Raw genomic sequence first — 19,697 nt, 5'->3', positions numbered from 1 at the left:
AGCTTGAGTTAAGGTCCTATGTCTTGTTCCAATTCATCAGAAGATAAAACCATAACATGTGAGCTAAATGACTGCTTTCAGAACATCTTTCATTTGGTGGCTCACTGATGCATTTTTATATTTGGTGTAATTTTTGGAGGAAACGGAGAAGGGATAGAGGGAAGAGTGACAGAGGCAGGAGGCTTGTCACTTATTCAGTGATAAAAATGGGTACAGTAAAGGAAGCAGTAGTCTTTGAATGTAATGTTTTTTACCATGATAATGAAGTGGAAGAACAGTCAAGAAGAGAGATGTTCACACACATAGAATCAGCAATGATTGTGACTTAACTACTCAGGAACGAATTCTGAGCTGTGTTCTGATTTCAGAGAGTGGAGTGACATGGATTAACTCAAGAAAGGCTAAGGATTACATAAACAAATGGGAGTGGCCCCAGTGACTGCATAGCAAGGAAATACACAACTTGCTTGTTACCCATCAGTAAGGTCTTTGCAATGTGCTGGGGGAGATTGCACTGTCTACACAACACTATACTACACAACCTAGCATGTCTTACAAACACTTGCCTCGTGGCGCCCCGGCCAATCTTGAGCAGCTTACTGCTTCCTTACATTTCCTTATCTCTGGCCACAGGCCCCAACTACACCATGACTTACTGATGAAGTTAGCCTGGCCAGTGAATATGGTGTACTGAAGCTCATAGGAGCTGATGCTGAACTCATCATCCGAGATCCAGTGGACCGTAATGGTGTCATGGGAGGCAGTACAGAGTTCCTCTCGGATAGATGGTGGGTTGGGGGCTGTAACGAAAGGTGGAAAAGAAGGTAAGGAAAACATACTCTCTGTTCTAGCATTTTAAAATTGTTACTCTTGCTAACCAATCCAACATCTCCTGGAAAGGAGGTTTTCTTAAAAAGAAGCTTTAGATTGCACATACCACACAACCTGAAGTCAAGTGCTGAGACCTCAAGTTCCCCTAACCACTTTTGTTTTAATGATATAGGGATATTAGGCAAAGATCTAAGCCTAAGTTACTCAGTAGACCCACTGGCTACTCGGCCTGCACTAACACATACGTAGCTATTAGAGCAACGTAGTCATGTGTTTCCTTATTATGTGGCCTTCAATCTATTTCTTTTTATTTCAAAATAAGTTGTATTATATATTGGCAGTATTAATAGGGATTTTGTGCAAATTAATATGAGTTTCCTCTTCTGTAAAATGATGATAATTAATGATAATTACCTCACAGATTCCTTGTAAGGAACATGATGTAAAATTAATATATAGTGTCTGGCTTAAAGGAGATGCTCCATCAATGACACCTATTTTAATATAGAAACAGATAACTACAAACACAAAGCTATTGTGTGTGTACATTTCCTCATGAAATGATCATTCAAACATCCTGAAGGCAGTCAGTATTTTTAACAGACAGGTTGTTGCCCTCATTTTCTAAAATTCTCTCTGCAAGTCAGATATTTCTTACATTTTTCTTTCTATTCTGCTAATTCTTAAATTTTCTTACAAGCATTTGGGTTGTACCTGTACCCATGTGAGAAATTCTCTAATATTCTTTAATTACTACCCAAGTTCTACCCCTATAACAGGCGACGTTATATTACTGACAGGCTCGTAAGGAGAAAACCATCAGCAACTTTTTGTTTTTTACCTTTAAGTAGGGATGATGTGTATACTTATTCTGTCCTTGGAAATATTTGACAAATAATTTCTATTTTATGTTACATGAATTAAAATATATTCTATCTAAAAAGATATATGTATCATTTTAAAGATTATAAAGGCATTTTTATAATATTGTCCTTTTCAGATTATTTTAAAGTAAAAGCCTACCAAAAGAAAAGGACTAAAATGGAAGGGAAAGCACAGTATTTTCACACCTGTTAAATAATCTAGCCCCTCCAGCAGTTTCTTTTCTCTGGAAAAATCTAAAGCAAAGTTTTCAAAGGCATCATTAAAATTGATGTCTGGAATCAGAACTTGAGAAGATGCAGTTGCCATAGCGACCCTGAAAGAGAGAAAAGTGCGTCAATATATATCAAAATAGATTTGTAACCTTTATCCAATGTTTGACTTCTGGTTTAACAAGGTGAAGATAAATGACTGGTAGGATTTGATTAAAATGAAAAATATCATATCTGTCCTTTTCCAATGGAAAGCATTTAAATTTTAATAATCAGGAACCAATTAAGGGTTATACCATATTTATTCACATATGTTCACTCCTCAAACACACTCCCCCATCCTGTCTTAATTTGAAGAAGTAAATACAGGATTTTTTTCCCTCTGCATCATTTTCCATCTGGCAGGCAGCATCAAAACTAGACCTCTGAAAGCTTGGTTACAGCAGTTTGAGAGATTTTTTTTCTCCCCCTCTATTTTTTTTCAATGTTAATCAACAACCCAGCATGCTAGGGCTTGGTTAAAATCTTCCCCTAAATACTATATTTTGTTTGATCTTTTATAACATTTACATTTAATTTTATTGCTCTCTAGTTATATAATGCTATGCTAGTTTTATCTCCCTAACTAATTGTAAGAGTCTCAAAAGCAGGATCCGCATTTTATACCATGGTCCCTAACACAGTGTTGGACACATAGTGAATAAGTAATTGTTGAATGACTAACAACACCACCACAAATGGTAACTTTCACTGGGCATTCAGTATGTATAAGACACCATGCATGCACTTTACACACATTATCTAAGTTACTCCTTACCATAACCCTGTGTAGCAAATGTTATTTCTATTTTGTAAATGAGACATAGTAAGGTTAAGGAACTTGCTCAAGGTCACACAACGGTCAGAAAAAAAGAAATATAACTGAACCCATGTTCATTGGATTCTAAACTCTATACTTAACCATGTAGACAGTTACTTTTAAAAAAAAAATTAAGGTATATTTTTACATACCTCAGCAATTCTCAAAAATTTTTCCACATCAGAATTATCTCTGAGCTTTGATTGAAACATACATATTTAGGCCCTGTGCCTGACCTGAATCAGAGCCAGTGAGAATTCTTGAGCATGCAAATAACAGTATGGAAAGAAACATTAACTTGGCAACAATATGCACCTTAGAGTGGAGAGAAGAGACACTGAATGTAGGACGACCAGAGAGGAAACTTGTATGGTGAACTAGTTTTAAGGGGATGAGGAGTTAAACAAATACATCTCCTCATGCACGGATACCCTGTTACACATCTACGACAATAGCTTTTGGCTGTTTCTGAAAATAGAGATGTTGCGGGAATAAATTTCAGGCCAGGATAAACAAGTGAAAGACTAATGTAATGAGAGCCCCTGAAGCATTTTAGGCAGAGGAGTGATGAGTGCAAATTTATATTTCAAGAACAATACTCCAGCTGCAGTGGATGGGCTGGAGGGGGTCAAAACCAGAGGCAGATCAGGTTTTTCTTTTTTTTTTTTTTTTTTTGTGTTGGCAATATCAATCTTAAAATAATGTTGAAAAGTTAACTCTTTCCAAATATGGGTATTTTGGGTTATGGTGAAATAGCAGTAGCTTTAAAACAGTATAGTAGCTAGATCCTACCTATCTTTTCCTGGAATGCCCACTTCAACACCAAGCTGTCAGATACATTCCTGAACTTTTGAAGACATTATAATGATGGTAATGTCAGGCCAGGATAAAGAAAAACAGAAATGATCAGAAGACTGAGATGGAAAAAGACATGAGATGGAAAAAAAAAAAATAGTTCGTATTGTCGACACCATCCAGTCTAGCAATTTTTACAGATGCTTTCTGTTTGCTCGAGACAGTTTATTGCTTATGTTATTTCTTCTGTTCCTTTTTTTTTTTTTTAATTTTTCAGCACTTTATTTATTTATTTATTTTTATTTGATAAATTTAACGCCTTTTATTGCCATACCTCATTTTACTGTGCTTTGCTTTAGTGAACTTGTTAGATACATGTTTTTTTTTTTTTCCTTGTTAATTTTCTGTTTAGTTGATCTATCCATAAGTGTGAGTGGGGTATTAAAGTCTCCCACTATTATTGTGTTATTGTTAATTTCTCCTTTCATACTTGTTAGAATTTGTCTTACATACTGCAGGTTTTTCAGTTGTCTGGGAATGAGCAGAAAGTAAAGTGGTGACAGAAGAAGTATAGACAAATAAAACAGAAAGTTAATTCATAAACATGAAAATGAATAGCCAACAAATATATTTAAAATCCCAACTACATGAGAAATCAAAGAAATGTAAAGTAAAATGAGATAGCATTTATAATTATAAATAAATGCATCATAGCAGCTTTTCATGTCTCTATTAAATAAGCCTACATATTTTTATTAGGACTGAAAATGATTCAGATTTTGGAGGCCAAATTTAGCATTACATGTGAAAATAGGTTCAAATGTAAATATTCTTTGATATTACAGTTCTAATTCATAAAAAATTTTTCAGTCTATGAGTTTGGTTTTAATTCTTAAGCCTTATGATCACATAATTTACAAAGTTTGTGCTGCTGGTATATCTCCTCTAATTTAATCCTTCTAACTGAATTGGCTAAAGCACCATTACTAATCACACATATACAGCAGTTCTACAGTTGTATGTTGTTTTTGGATAGCTGTTTAAAAGACAATTCTGAATTACAACTTGGTCTGACTTAGTAAAGCAAAGTTTGCTACTGTATCTTGTCACGCTGAATTTTAAAAACAACTGACCTTATAGATTATCTATAAAAATGGATAATCTATAAAGAGCTTAAATATTCTTTATTTAGCATTATATATAAACCACACTAAAATGCCTTTCATTAACTAAAGGGCAACATTTTAGATACACAGAATTTTAATTAAATTGGCATGTACTGTGCTTAGTCACTCAGTCGTGTCCAACTCTTTGCGACCCCATAAACTGGAGCCTGCCAGGCTTCTCTGTTCATGGGATTCTCCAGGCAAGAATACTGGAGAGGTTTGCCATGTCCTCCTCCAGGGGATCTTCCTAGCCCAGGGATAGAACCCAGGTCTCCCACATTGCAGGCAGATTCTTTACCATCTGAGCCACCAGGGAAGCCCAAGAATACTGGAGTGGGTAGCCTATCCCTTCTCCAGGGGAATCTTCCTGACCCAGGAATCAACCTGAGGTTTCCTGCATTGCAGGCAGATTCTTTACCAACTGAGCTGTCAGTCATTAGTAAGGGGGAAGGAAAAGCTCTCTCAGTTAAAATTTTATTTTAACTGAAGTCCTGGTTCTTAATACATAACAATGATTAATTGTGAGGAAGAATTTCAGACCCTGTGAGAGAGACCAGTGAGAAAGATATTTAGGTTATGTAGATTATTCTCAAGCCATACCAGAGTTAGCTATCTATTCCACCTACCACAGAGGCTATACTTGAGCCCATGAAAATAAGATTTAGATATAGAGAGCTAGGAATCATCAACAGCTAGATGGTAACCAAAACCCTAGGAACTACAAGTCTGCAACAGGGAGAATATGCAATAAGAAAAGAAAACAGCTTAAGACAGAAACACAAAGAACAACAGCATTAAGGGGATAGGTCAAGGAAGAGTTGCTCACAAAGGCAAATGAAACCAGATATGTAGAGGGAAACCCAGGAGTGTTCTCAAGCTAAGGGCAGAGAAATTTCAAATAAAAATGGTCAGTAGGGACAAATGCTAAGAGACCAAGCAAGATGAAACAGTAAGATAAAACAAAGAAATGTCTATTACAATTCAGCAACAAGTTATTCATCAGGTGACCCTGAAAAGAATACTTTCAATAGTGTGGTAGTGGCAGAAGACATTTCAGGGAGTTGAAGACTGAGTGGGCATGATAACATATAGTGGTCTCAATATGTTTTATCTCTGCTCTCATGAAATTCCACTTAAATGACAGTCAAAGGGGAAAAAAAAAAAAAAAAAAACACCGTGAACCCACAAAGACAAAGGGAATGGAAAAAGAGATGCAAGTAAGATATTGTCAACAAATGTTTGGAAACTAGAAAGGGAATGGATGAGTGGTAACCAACAACAGAGCAGAGAAAGCTGGATCAAGAAGGCAACAAGATGAAGCTGATTTAATGTCACAGACAGTTGAAGGTTTGCATGAGAAACAGCTACACTGTCAGATCCACTCAACCAGAGACTATGCCTCTCTCATCCTGATGCCAAACTAAAAGCAGTCTTAAAACCCTTTCCCTGTTGGGCTCCTGGAATAGTGGCAGTCAGACTTGTACCCTTCATTGCTCCCCTCACTCCCAGAAGCAGGAGATTGGTGGGTTCCTTCCAGGGCTAACTAAGCCAAGAGAAAACACCTACAGAACTAACACATACGGGGTCCACTCAATAAAAATCTAACATCCCGCCTTAAAATCCTATAGCAAAGCTCACCAAGCAACAAAATGTTCTCATTCTCTCAGATATTCCAATCACCTTTTAGTGCTTAAATTCAAAAAGGCAGCGAAAAGCTCCCCAAACATTTAGGGAAAGACAGAAACTGACAGAGAAATGGAACATGGAGGAAACCAAGACAATGCAGTTTAGAAGACATTTTTAATGATCATTAATATCATCAGGAAGATAATACAGTAAGTCCCCTATACAAACCTTCAAGTTGCGAACTTTCAAACATGTGAATGTAAGTTCCATCAGCGTCAGGTGTGAGTGAAACTGTAGCTTGCCCTCCATCTCTATTGCTGACAATCCTTCAGCCCTAACATCTCCCACCTCCTCTCCCTCTTCCAGTCAGTAACTCTTACCTGTTCACTTGATGCCAGCCCCTGTATGCCAGCTGTTGTACTGTTCTACTGTACTTCTCAAGGTACTGTACTGTAAGATTAAAAATTCTTTGTTTTTTGTTTGTTTCTATGTATTATTTATGTGGAAAGTATCACAAACCTACTACAGTATAGTACTGTGTAGCCAATTATGTCGGAGAAGGCAATGGCACCCCACTCCAATACTCTTGCCTGGAAAATCCCATGGACGGAAGAGCCTGGTAGGCTGCAGTCTATGGATTCGCTCAGAGTCGGACACGACTGGGCAACTTCACTTTCACTTTTCACTTTCATGCATTGGAGAAGGAAATGGCAACCCACTCCAGTGTTCTTGCCTGGAGAATCCCAGGGACAGGGGAGCCTGGTGGGCTGCCGTCTCAGGGGTCGCACAGAGTCGGATACGACTGAAGTGACTTAGCAGCAGCAGCAGCAACAGCCAATTATGTTAGTTGGGTACCTAGGCTAACTTTGTTGGATGTACAATTTGGACTTATGAACATGCTCTCAGATTGGAACTCATTCGTATGTAGAGGACTTATTGAAGTTTGTATACATAAAGCAAGGACAGAATGCTAAAAAAGAAGCAAGGATCAAGAAAGAGGTCTTATTAATAAAAATATGAATCCTTAAATTAAAAATGTAATAGAAGCATTGAATGAAAAATAAAGGAAACATCTTAGACCTAGAAGATAAAGTCATGGAAAGTAGTGAAGAACAAAAGTTAAAATTTTACATAACCTCCTGCTCATTCTGCCTCTGTAACTCAGCTTGCTCCTTGCAAAGTCTGGATCACTTAGGTCATGTAGTCTCAGAAAGTGGGGAACTGGAGCTTATCTCACTCACCCTTGTCCAGATCTTTGCAATTGCTCAGCCCCTGAAAACCTGCTTAATCATGCCTGTCTGTGGAAAGGTCAGGCATCCCCCTCCCCATCTTGACTCCTGTTCCCAGGCACAGGAAACCCCTTAGTTTAAACCAGCCTATTAGCAGCTAGTGTTGCCCACTAGTCTGTCTATAAAAACTCTGGAACCCATTTGTTCAGGGCTCAGAGCTTGGCAATGGCAACCCACTCCAGTGTTCTTGCCTGGAGAATCCCAGGGACAGAGGAGCCTAGTGGGCTGCCGTCTGTGGGGTCGCACAGAGTCAGACACGACTGAAGTGACTTAGCAGCAGCAGCAGCAGCAGAGCTTGGACTGTTAACTCCTCTGGGCCCGCTGATGTAATAAACCTGAATTCTCCAGCTCTCTGAGTGTGGTGCTTGGTTTCTTGATTACTGGTTTCTGCCACATTTCTGGAGGCCCCAGTGAGATTCCAACCACACCAGCTGCCAGACTGGTGGCTTGGTCGGGCTGGAGTGAAGGAAGCCACTTCAAGTGGAATTGAGTGGAGAGACAAACAAGGAGGTGCACCACCTGACGGTATTTTGGGTTCTCTTTTGCACAGGCGTTCTGACTCTCCAGATGGCCAAGCCCTGACTGGACTCATTGGCGGGACAGACCAACACACCAGGAATGGCCATAGGATCAGGTAAGGCCCTGGGGCCAGTCCCCATGCAGGTACTACCCCAACAGGTAGAAGAGGAGACTGATCACCTCCTTGGAGCTCCCAGGAAGGGAGCATCAGATAGGGAACTCAGGAGAAGAGAGGCATTGTGATAGCCTCTGGATGATTGCGAGTGCATGATTGCTGATTAAATGGAGTGAGAGAAATTTTTCATTTTGGAAACTGCAAAACCAATTCTTTTTGCATATGTAATTAAAAACAACTAGCTTGTTAAAAGGCCTGCCTAGGAAAAAACTTAAAGTTAACACTTTCCATGTCCTTGAAATACACAGCCCACTCACTTTGCCTGAGATCTCAGCCTTGGGCAAACTAGAACTTCAAGCAAAGAAAAAAAAAGGGGGGGTCAAAGAGATATTTTAAATCTCAAACAGAAAACTATAAGATCTCTGTCAGTCTGTCTGTCTGGATTTATGTATGTCTCAGTGTATGTCTTTGTTTTCTTCTGATATTGCTGAAGTTGTAAATGAGTTCTAATTTAATTGGCCTAAAGAAAAGTAAGTGCTTACAAATCAAACAATTATAAATACAAGAAAAATTAACCTAGATAAATGTCAGATTCATGAAAACCGGGAAATATTCAATATTAAATATCTAGTATTAAGTCTGTTTGCTAATCTAATAAGGAAGATGTATGTTTTTAATAAAGAAGATATAAAAAATAAAATTACATTTTATAAAGGAAAAAGAAAGTAGATCTGACTTACAGGTGGCTGTTACAGAAAGTTTGTGGAAAGTGGACCCTGAAAAAAAGTTTTGTGCAAGTTTAAAATAAATTTAATTAAGTTTACCTAAATGAGTTTAAAGTAAGCTGGTGCAAAAACTTGAATTTTGCCTTTCTCTCTGATAAGAGGACATACTTTCTTCAGATGGTAAACTGCTTTTAATGATAGATTTATGTTTCTTTACCTCTTAATTGATCTGTTTTACATTTACCTTTGAAATCTTTTGTTAACTTTGGCTAAGTGAATAACCATTATTTCACAGTAACTTATATGATCCTACCTGACTGAGTGTTATAAACCCTTTTGACATTTATTGACAAAACTTCCTAAATAACTTGACTTCTAGCTAACTTTGGGATGCTTCAGAGGGCCCCTGAGACATCCCAAAGAGCTACTAAGCTACCTTGGTTTACTGGACATGTTAAATTACATGGGAAGTACTTTAAAGGGATGAGAAATCTTTTCAGGTTAAAATGTATGGTTGATGTTACAAATATCGATATCCTAAAATTGTGTAAAATTCATATAGATCTGATATGCCCTGATAAAATATGGTCAATTATAATTCTAGTTATCATATTAAAGTGTTACATATCACAACAATGACCAGGTTTCTTGGTCAATTGCAATTGGTCAGATTTAAAACATGCCTTCTATGGTTTTACTCTCATGCCTTTAGAAGAATACTGCTAGTTCTTCAAAATTTATGGAAAAGACTTTCTAAGATTAAGCAGATAAACAAATTTTGTTATTAACAGTAAGCTGGTACCAGACTAGAATTTGGTCTTCTCTCTGTTTAGAGAAGTTTTCTTAGAATGCAGCTTTTGATAACAGATTATGATTGTCTTTGCCTTTAAGTGATTTATATTTGTTCTTAAAATCTTTTTGTTACTTTGGTGAAGTAAAAAAACATTATTTACGATTATGGTACATGTAGACAAAGTTCATTCTGCTTCTACAAAAAAGTAACCCCTCACAGTTAGACTTTTGCTATCTTGATGTCCTTAAAACATGGCAATAGTCTGCTCCTAAATCAGGGAATTAAAAATGGATAAACAACAGCTAAAAATCCAAGAGCCAGGGCTATGGGAAAACCAAGATGGCCACTTGGCTTTTCCCGGCTCCCTGACAGACCTCATTTTTATTTGATGGGCTAAAGCCTTCCCTGGCTACAGTGTTATGTCCTCACAATGAGTTCTCCAAAAAAAAATATGTTTCACTGAATATTAAGTTCTAGTTTTGTTAATTAAGGTCTGTGCTTACTAAGACTCACTTCTGAGATAGTTCCTTGTTATGTTATAGTGCTATGTTATATTGTTAATATGTTATATGTTAATGTTTTATATGATAATGTTATATGTTAATATATTATATATAGTATATATATGTAATATGTTATATTGTTATGTTATGTAATGTTATATAAAGATGATGCTGTGAAGGTGCTGCACTCAATATGCCAGCAAATTTGGAAAACTCAGCAGTGGCCACAGGACTGGAAAAGGTCAGTTTTCATTCCAATCCCTAAGAAAGGCGATGCCAAAGAATGCTCAAACTACCGCACAATTGCACTTATCTCACACACTAGCAAAGTAATGTTCAAAATTCTCTAAGCCAGGCTTCAACAATACGTGAACCATTAATTTCCAGATGCTCAATCTGGTTTTAGAAAAGGCAGAGGAACCAGAAATCAAATTGCCAACATCTGCTGGATCATCAAAAAAGCAAGAGAGTTCCAGAAAACATCTATTTCTGCTTTAATGACTATCCCAAAGCCTTTGACTGTGTGGATCACAATAAACTGTGGAAAATTCTTAAAGAGATGGGAATACCAGACCACCTGACCTGCCTCTTGAGAAATCTGTGTGCAGGTCAAGAAGCAACAGTCAGAACTGGACATGGAACAACAGACTGGTTCCAAATAGGAAAATATGTCAAGGCTGAATATTGTCCCCCTGTTTATTTAACTTATATGCAGAGTACATCATGAGAAATGCTAGGCTGGATGAAGCACAAGCTGGAATCAAGATTGCTGGAATATCAATAACCTCAGATATGCAGATGACACCACCCTTAAGGCAGAAAGTGAAGAACTAAAGAGCCTCTTCCAAGTATAAGAGGAGAGTGAAAAAGTTGGCTTAAAGCTCAACATTCAGAAAACAAAGATCATGGCATCTGGTCCCATCACTTCATGGCAAATAGATGGAGAAACAGTGGCTGATTTTATTTTGGGGGCTCCAAAATCACTGCAGATGGTGATTGCAGCCATGAAATTAAAAGATGCTTACTCCTTGGAAGGAAAGTTATGACCAACCTAGACAACATATTAAAAAGCAGAGATATTACTTTGCCAACAAAGGTCTGTCTAGTCAAGGCTATGGTTTTTCCAGTGGTCATGTATGGATGTGAGAGTTGGACTGTGAAGAAAGCTGAGCGCCAAAGAATTGATGCTTTTGAACTGTGGTGTTGGAGAAGACTCTTGAGAGTCCCTTGGACTGCAAGGAGATCCAACCAGTCCATTCTAAAGGAGATCAGTCCTGGGTGTTCATTGGAAGGAATGATGCTGAAGCTGAAACTCCAATACTTTGGCCACCTCATGCAAAGAGTTGACTCATTTGAAAAGACCCTGATGCTGGGAAAGATTCAGGGCAGGAGGAGAAGGGGACGACAGAGGATGAGATGGTTGGATGGCATCACTGACTCAGTGAGCACGAGTTTGAGTGAACTCTGGGAGTTGGTGATGGACAGGGAGTTGGTGATGGACAGGGAGTTGATGATGGACAGGGAGTTGGCGATGGACAGGGAGTTGGTGATGGACAGGGAGGTGATGGACTGCATGCTGCAGTCCATGGAGTCCCAAAGAGTTGGACACAACTGAGCGACTGAACTGAACTGATGTTATATTGCTAAAAGGTTTAATTAAGTTATTTAAAAAGATACTCTAAGATTGTTTCTAAAGCTTATCTCAGTAACCAATCTTTGGATAAAGGTCAGATGCTCCATGATGTACAACCAGGAGATGAACACTTGGCTATAATCATTTAACTGACTCAGATGACCTGGGATATACCGGGCTATACCCAATGAAAGTTCTTGACTTAAATTCTTGTTTGCAACCTTACTAATAACCGCTAGCTATATTATTTTCTATGTAGCCTGCTTCAGAAGATTATTTCTTACATTACCAAATGTATGACTGAGCCTGTGATAAAATGCTGATATGCAGTTCCATATGAGATCAAGAATTGTAATAGTAATAGTGTAATTGTAATTGTAATAGTGTAACTCTAGATATGGGAAGAAGCAACAAGAGGAAATATTTTCCTGGACCAAGAGGCTAGTAAGACAGGTATGGTCCAGAGACTTTCACTACTTACAAGGCCTGGATAGTGACAACACACATTGAGTGGCCTCTCAATGGAATCCTTGTTAGACCTGGGAATGAGCCCTCCCAGCACCGTGGGACACAATGACCATGAAATGCCCCCAAAACATGGTCAAATATATGGCTATGAAGGGGCCCTGCTGACTGAAAGTTGGCCCGTGCCAGCTGCCTCTACAAAGATTAAATCATGACCACTCTAAGATGTTGACCTTCAACACCACCTTAAAAGGAGTTCAGGGTGGAGACAAAAAATAAGACACTCTGTGCTCTGGGAAAAACAAAAACAAAACAAAACAAAACAGGCCTTCAGATAGTCAGATGTTTTCAGTAAAGATTTTTATGAGTCCAAATTCTTGCATCTTCTCATACTTAGAGAAACACTAATGTCACGAATCAATGCCTGGACCTGGTTCTCCTGGCTAGCCCCCCAGCAGCTTTTCTACATCTATTAATCTTTGGGCCATATATCTTTAATTTTCTTGTTAGGTTTGTTTCTCCAAGTAGTAGTACAACAAGAATATCCCCTGGCCAACACCCAGACAGTGCTAGAATGCTGCCTTATCATTCTGTGGACTCTCATCTCCCTCTGTAAATGCACCCTGAGGTCCTCAGGCTATTCTCCCTTTGAGATCTTATATGGGAGACCACCCCCAGTGATAAAAATAAAAGCTCAAGGGAGACCACCAACAACTAGCTGACCTGGAGATGTCCTGACACCTTTCAGCCCTGGAAAAGTCTTCTGCCATATTGCCCGAGAAACCTTAGAAAGGACACCCATTCCTTTGGGCAAGTGGGTTCATCCCTATCAGCCAGGAGATGATGTATGGGTTAAAGATTAGATTAAAAAAAAAAAAAAAAACACTTCAGCCAGTTTGGACAGGCCCTCACACAGTTATCCTGGCAACTCCTACTGCTGTTAGTTATACGTGTCATCCCTTGGATCCACCACACCAGAGTCAAGAAGGCAGCTACTTCCTGTGATGAGAACACCTGCAAAGCAGTTTAGGACCCCAAAAACCTCCTCAAGGTCCAGTTCCAAAGACAACGGCCCTCACCCATGAAGGACACTGAGCCCTGCTCTAGTTACTCTGGAAGCTGACTAGCCAACACACAGCAGAAGTATGGCAAAACCAATACAATATTGTAAAGGAAAAAAAAAAAAGAAGCTTGAAGATTCTTCATCCTTGCTCCAGCCACACTCCAGCAGCTGACTGGTCAACGCACGGCAGAAGCTTGAGGATTCGGCTATCAAAATATCGATGGATTTTCATTGTCAATGCTGGCCTCTATCCCTAATTGGTATTATTGCTGTGCTCTTTGCTACAGGACCTACTAGTTACAGGACCAACTAGACTCCTTGGCTGAGGTGGTTTTACAGAATAGGAGAGGGCTAGACCTACTGACAGCTGAAAAGGGAGGACTCTTCCTCTTCTTGAATGAAGAATGCTGCTTTTATGTAAACCAATCAGAAATAGTCAGGGACATGGCCCAACAGCTAAGGGAACAAATCATGAAAAGGAGAGAGAAACTAGCTAATTCCTGGGATGATTGAAACAATATCTGGATGTCACGAGCTGGGCATCGTGGTTTCTCCCTTTAATAGGTCCTCTCTTCATGCTCTTTGCAGTGCTCTTGTTTGGCCCTTGTATTCCCAATGCAATTACCCAGTTCATAACCTCATGGATTGAATCCATAATGTTATAAGTGGTAATAGCTCAATATAGCTCCCTAAATGATAGGGAGCTCTGAATGTCTTACCAAAACATGAGATGATGCTTTCTACAAGTGATAGAAGCATTGAGAGGGGAGAATGAAGAGGAAAAGTTAAAATTTTACATAACCTGCTTGTTCTGCCTATGTAACTCAGCTTGCTCCTTGCAAAGTCTGGATCACTTAGGTCACGTAGTCTCAGAAAGTGGGGACTTATAATACTAGGAACTGGAGCTTATCTTGCTCACCCTTGTCCTGCTCTTTGCAATTGCCCTGCCCCCGCAAGCCTGCTTAATTATGCCTGTATGTGTAAAGGTCAGGCATCCCCCTCCCCATCTTGACTCCTGTTCCCACACACATGAAACCCCCTTAGTTTAAACCAGCCTATTAGCAGCTAGTGTTGCCCACTAATCTGTCTATAAAAACTCTAGAACCCCTTTGTTCGGGGCTCAGAGGTTAGAGTGTTAACTCCTCTGGGCCCGCCAGTGTAATAAACCTGAATTCTCCAACTCTCCGAGTGTGGTGCTTGGTTTCTCAATTACTGGTTTCTGCAACTGTAGAAGAAAAGATTTCTTAAAATTAGAGGGAAAATCTAGGGTGTCCGAAATCTGGCTCATAAGAGTCCCAGAAAGAGAAAAGGGAGAAGAGGAGGAAGCCATTGGCAAATAATAAAAGACAAATTCCTAGAACTAGAAGTCAATAGTCTTCAAATTGGAAAGACTCACTTAGTGCCCAACAAAAATGAATAATAAAAGACTCACACCAAGACATACATTGGTGAAATTTCAGGAAAAGTGGCTTAAAGATAAGACCTTCAAAGCTTCAGATATTAAAATATATGTCACATTCAAAAGATCCGAAATCAAAAAACTAGTGGACTTCTCAACACAACGTGGAAGCTAGGAGACAATAGAGCCATGGCTTTCAAAAATAAGGAAATGTTTTTCCGATCTTTCAATTTAGAAAATAAATTTAAAATATTCTTTAAACAATAAATTCTCAAAAATGTATTTCCCTTGTACTCTTTCTTAGGAAGCTAAGGGAAAATTTGTTCCAGAAAAATTAAGGTAATACAATGGTACATGAAGGGGCAATCAGGTGGTATCTGATGGAGTCCCTAAGTAAGAACACAGCTGAGAAATCAAGGAGACTAAGCTGGTTGAAGTTCTCAGGGCATATGACTAGAGAGGACAATGCACAGAGAGAATTCTGAGAACTGGAAAGGGCTTTTGCCCCTAGTATTCAACAAAATAGTGATCAACACATGCATGTGGGGGAAAGTGTCCAATGCCAGAGAAAGAGCCATCCAAAAGAATTAGAGGGGACGAATACTAATGCTTACACAGGCCCAGGAATAGTGTATGTTCCCACTGGCCAGACCAGGAAATCTCATGATTCATGGGGCGCTTGTTAAAGTACTCAGAAGGGTCTTGCCTCAGTAGTGGGGAAAAACTTCCCCTGACTAAATACTGCTTTGATCACACCCAACAAATTTTCAAAGCAAGACATGAAAGGAACAAGCTATTTTCAAGTAATTTAACTGTGTCCCAGAACAAAGTTTAGGAATATTTATAGGAATACAAAAATATACAGCATCCAATAAGATAAAATTCACAATGTTTAGCATCCAATAGAAAATAACCAGACATACAATGGACAGAGGATCCTGGTGGGCTATATGTAGTCCATGGGGTCGCAAAGAGTCGGACACAAGAGACTGAGCACCGGCACACAAAGAGGCAAGAAAATTAAACCCATAATGAGGAGAAAAAAGTAAGTAGTTGAAACTCACCCAGATATTAGAATTAGACATTAAAGCAATTATTATAACTGTATTCCATATGTTCAGAAAGCTAGAGAACCCTGCTAACTTCCTGCTCATGCTCAGCAAATGACTTTGCCTCCTATTTTACAGAGAGAGGAGTAGATATGAAATGATAAATTCTTTAATTTCTCATACCAAACTGCTGGGCACACCAACATCCACATCCATTACTTGGCTACATACCTTCTTTTTTCCATACCTTCAGTTTTGCCCATCTCTAGCTGACCTCACATCCACTTTTAAACTCATTCATGTCTCTCCTATCTAAAAAAAAAAAAATTTACAACCTTCCTTTATCTCATACTCTTTCTAGTTATCACCATATTTTCTCTTTCCCTTTACAGGAAACTTCCTGAAAGAATTTTCCTTTCTTCACCTCTAATTTACTCTTCTTAAACACTTAAAAGTTATTTATATTAAGATAACATGTATGTGTGCTCACTCAGTCGTGTCTGACTCCTTGCGACCCTATGGAGGAGCCTGCCAAGCTCTTCTATCCATGGGATTTTTCAGGCAAGAATACTGGAGTGGGTTGCCATTTTCTCCTCCAGGGAATCTTCCCAACTCAGGAATCAAACCCACATTTCCTGCGTCTCTCACGTTGTCAAGCTGATTCTTTACCACTGAGCCACCTGGGAAGCCCCAATTAAACAGTCAAATATTGCTAATAGTAATACTGCAAGAAGTGGCAATCTCCTCTCATCCGCAATTTCTGTTCTCCAATAATAAGAATACTGAGTATTTATTTTGTACTGGGAATTATTTTTTAATTAATTATTTTTGGCTGCACTGAGTCTTTGTTGCCACACGCAGGCTTTCTCTAGTTGTGGTGAGCAGGGGCTACTCTCTAATTGCGGTGGCTTCTCTCATGGAAGCCCCCTCGTGGCTCAGACGATAGAGTCTGCCTGCAATGCGGGAGACCTTGGTTTGATCCCTGGTTCAGGAAGACCCCCTGGAGAAGGAAATGGCAACCCACTCCAGTATTCTTACCTGGAAAATCCCATGGACGGAGGAGCCTGGAGGGTTACAGTCCATGGGGACGCAAACAGTTGGACACGACTGAGAGACTAATGCTGCTCTTGTTGTGGGGCATGGGCTCTAGGGTGCTCAGTCTTCAGCAGTTGCCCCAAGGCATGTAGAATCTTCCTGGAACAGGGATTGAATCCATGACGCCCCCATTGGCAGGCAGATTCTTAACCACTGGACCAGCAGGAAAGTCCACATGCTGGGCATTATTCTAAACCTTTATGAATATTAACTCATTTTACCCTCACAAAAACTTTATGAGATAGGTACTATTATTATTTGCAAATAAGAGAATGAGAATGAGACTCAGAGAGGTTGTGTGACTCCCCTACGACCAACCAACTAGTTTAAGGTCAGAGGCAAGATTCAAACCCAGGGAGTCTAGTGCTATGGTCTAGACTTAGGTAGGGCATGCATCTATGTATGTGGCCAAAAGTTTCTCTGCCCCTAAACCAACACCAACATAGAAAGCTCCAGGCCTGACCAGGTAGCACAGAGCTGTGGCATCGCTAGGGTGCATGGTTGGCTGTGTATTAGAAGAACTGGGAACATACCATATAGCACAGGGAACTTTGCTCAATGTTATGTGGCTCTGAATGGAGGGGAGCAGTTTGGGGGAGAATGGATACATGCATATGTATGGCTGAGTCACTTTGATGTTCACCTGAAACTATCACAACACTGTTAACTGGCTATACTCCAATACAAAATAAAAAGTTTTTAAAAAATCACTTTGGAAAAAACAGAATAAAACTGGAATTCTTCAACATTTAAAAAAAAAAAAAGAAGAAGAAGAAGAACTGGGAGGTGGCAGAGAGAGAAAGGGGCGTCAGAAATCCACAGGGCTACCTACCACACTGAGGCTTAGTAAGTAGCCAGCTGGCAAAATCTTCAGGTGGCAGTGGCTACAAACATGCCCGAACTGAATTAAGTGACTTTAAGCTGGTCCCTTTTCCTAAGAGGAGGCATGTTGAAAGACCATAAGGAACTCACCTCTCAGCGATATTTTTTGCAGACTGGAGAAACCGTGCCTGGTCATTTTCTTTCAGGATATGCTCAGCTTGGTTGATGAGGACTGTTGACCGTTCAAGACACTGGCGGCAATTAGCAACCTGCTGTGCCAATTTTCTCAGTTTCATAACCTTAAAGAATTAGCAAAAGAAAAACAAGATAAACATATCCAGTGCTTAATTAAAAATGATAAAACAACATGAAGGAGATCTGCTGCAGTGATTCTAAAAATAAGACTTTTGAACATCCCATGGTCCCTGAACTGACCACTCTCCTTCTCCCCCTACTCTCCATGTCTATTTTGCCAACTCCTCCCTCCACCCGCTTACTGACCCTGCAACACACTCAATCATACACTCTAAGTTACCTACCTCTTCTTTTATTGATCATATTAATTATTTTGATTATAGAAGCAATGCATGGTCATTATAGAAAATTTAGAAAATAAAAAGTATAAAAAGAAACTCTACCACCTGGAGATCACCTCTGTTGACATTTTATTGTCAATATATTGTCATGTATATGTTTAATAAAAAACACCTCCTTTTTCTTTAAGAGTATCCACATTCATATGTATATATTTCTCTCTCTAGGCATTCATGCGTACCTGTGTGCTCACAGATCTGTGTTCTCAGAAACTTCAATATCTGTGTTAGTAAGGAACCACCCAGCATGGCACAAAGTAATGGTTATCACTCCAGGCTCTCAGAGCTTCTCCCATTGTACACATAGCATGAGCTCATCATCACTATACTAACCAGCAGACCAATAAGCATAAAATCAGATAGCTGCATGAAGGCCCACACCTCACCTTCTTGATCACGATTCTTCAGTTCCCATGTTAAAAGCCTGGAAGTCTTCTCTCTCTCTCCTTCATCCTTTTTATATATATAATCGGTTGACGATTCCCGTCAATTCCTTTCTAGCGATGCCTGTTATGTTCTTCCCTTCTATTTGTGCTGCCACTTTCCTGGGTTAGGCCTTCAACAACTTATACCAAGAATCATTCAGTAAGCCTCATAACTTGATTCCCTGACTTTAGTATCATCATATTCTGATCTACTCTGAATACTTCTGCTATATTTTTCAGTCTTTTCCCATCATAAGAAACTGAATAGAATGGTTTCCTTATGCCTTTCAGATTAAGCCCTAAGTCCTTACAATGGCAATCATGATCCTTCCATTGTTCTGGTCCACAGTTCTTTTTGTATTGACTTGGAGTAAAGCACCAAATCTGAAGTGTACAACTCAATGATATTTGCATATACATATACCCATGTAACTACCAACCAAGTCACAATATGAAATGATTCCATCACCGCAAAACTGCCATCATCTTTTCTGAATTCAGAGCCATAGGCCAAAGATTGCTTCTTCTTTGTCTCTCTCCCTAAACCCCCATATCTTCTTGCTTTCATGATCCAAGTTTAAACTGGAATCATTGGAATGAAACTTGGACTTTTGTAAAGTCAACTTGGCCTTGGTCTCACTAAAGTGCTCTGTTTTACCTTTGTCTCTTTGATTTTGACAGCAATCATTTGCTTCCTCTGCTGGATGATCTCTACCAATTCGTCACATTCTTCCATAAGTTTTGCCTCATGCATAGCGGTATTCACCTGCCAAGAAAGTCCAGAGTGTTACATAGTGATTTCTGCCCTTGTCCCTTGCAGGTTCTCAAAGGTTTGGAC

At 39.3% G+C, this 19,697-nt stretch overlaps 1 protein-coding gene across 4 annotated transcripts in view; it reads right to left on the bottom strand.

Annotated features, from left to right (window-relative positions):
• MID2 (midline 2) overlaps nucleotides 1-19,697 on the bottom strand; it is a 108,984-nt gene that overhangs the window by 13,842 nt on the left and 75,445 nt on the right. For all 4 annotated transcript variants that reach the window (XM_061409389.1, XM_061409388.1, XM_061409390.1 and 1 more), the window contains exons 4-7: nucleotides 19,518-19,625; nucleotides 17,992-18,140; nucleotides 1,902-2,029; nucleotides 657-800 (exon numbers count right to left, since the gene is read on the bottom strand). In XM_061409389.1, the coding sequence (XP_061265373.1) occupies nucleotides 657-800; nucleotides 1,902-2,029; nucleotides 17,992-18,140; nucleotides 19,518-19,625 (529 nt within the window). The remainder of the gene's footprint in view (nucleotides 1-656; nucleotides 801-1,901; nucleotides 2,030-17,991; nucleotides 18,141-19,517; nucleotides 19,626-19,697) is intronic.

Source organism: Bos javanicus, chromosome X, assembly GCF_032452875.1.
Source record: "Bos javanicus breed banteng chromosome X, ARS-OSU_banteng_1.0, whole genome shotgun sequence".
In the NCBI taxonomy this organism is placed as follows: Eukaryota; Metazoa; Chordata; class Mammalia; order Artiodactyla; family Bovidae; genus Bos; species Bos javanicus.
This window is presented reverse-complemented; position numbering and strand designations above follow the sequence as displayed.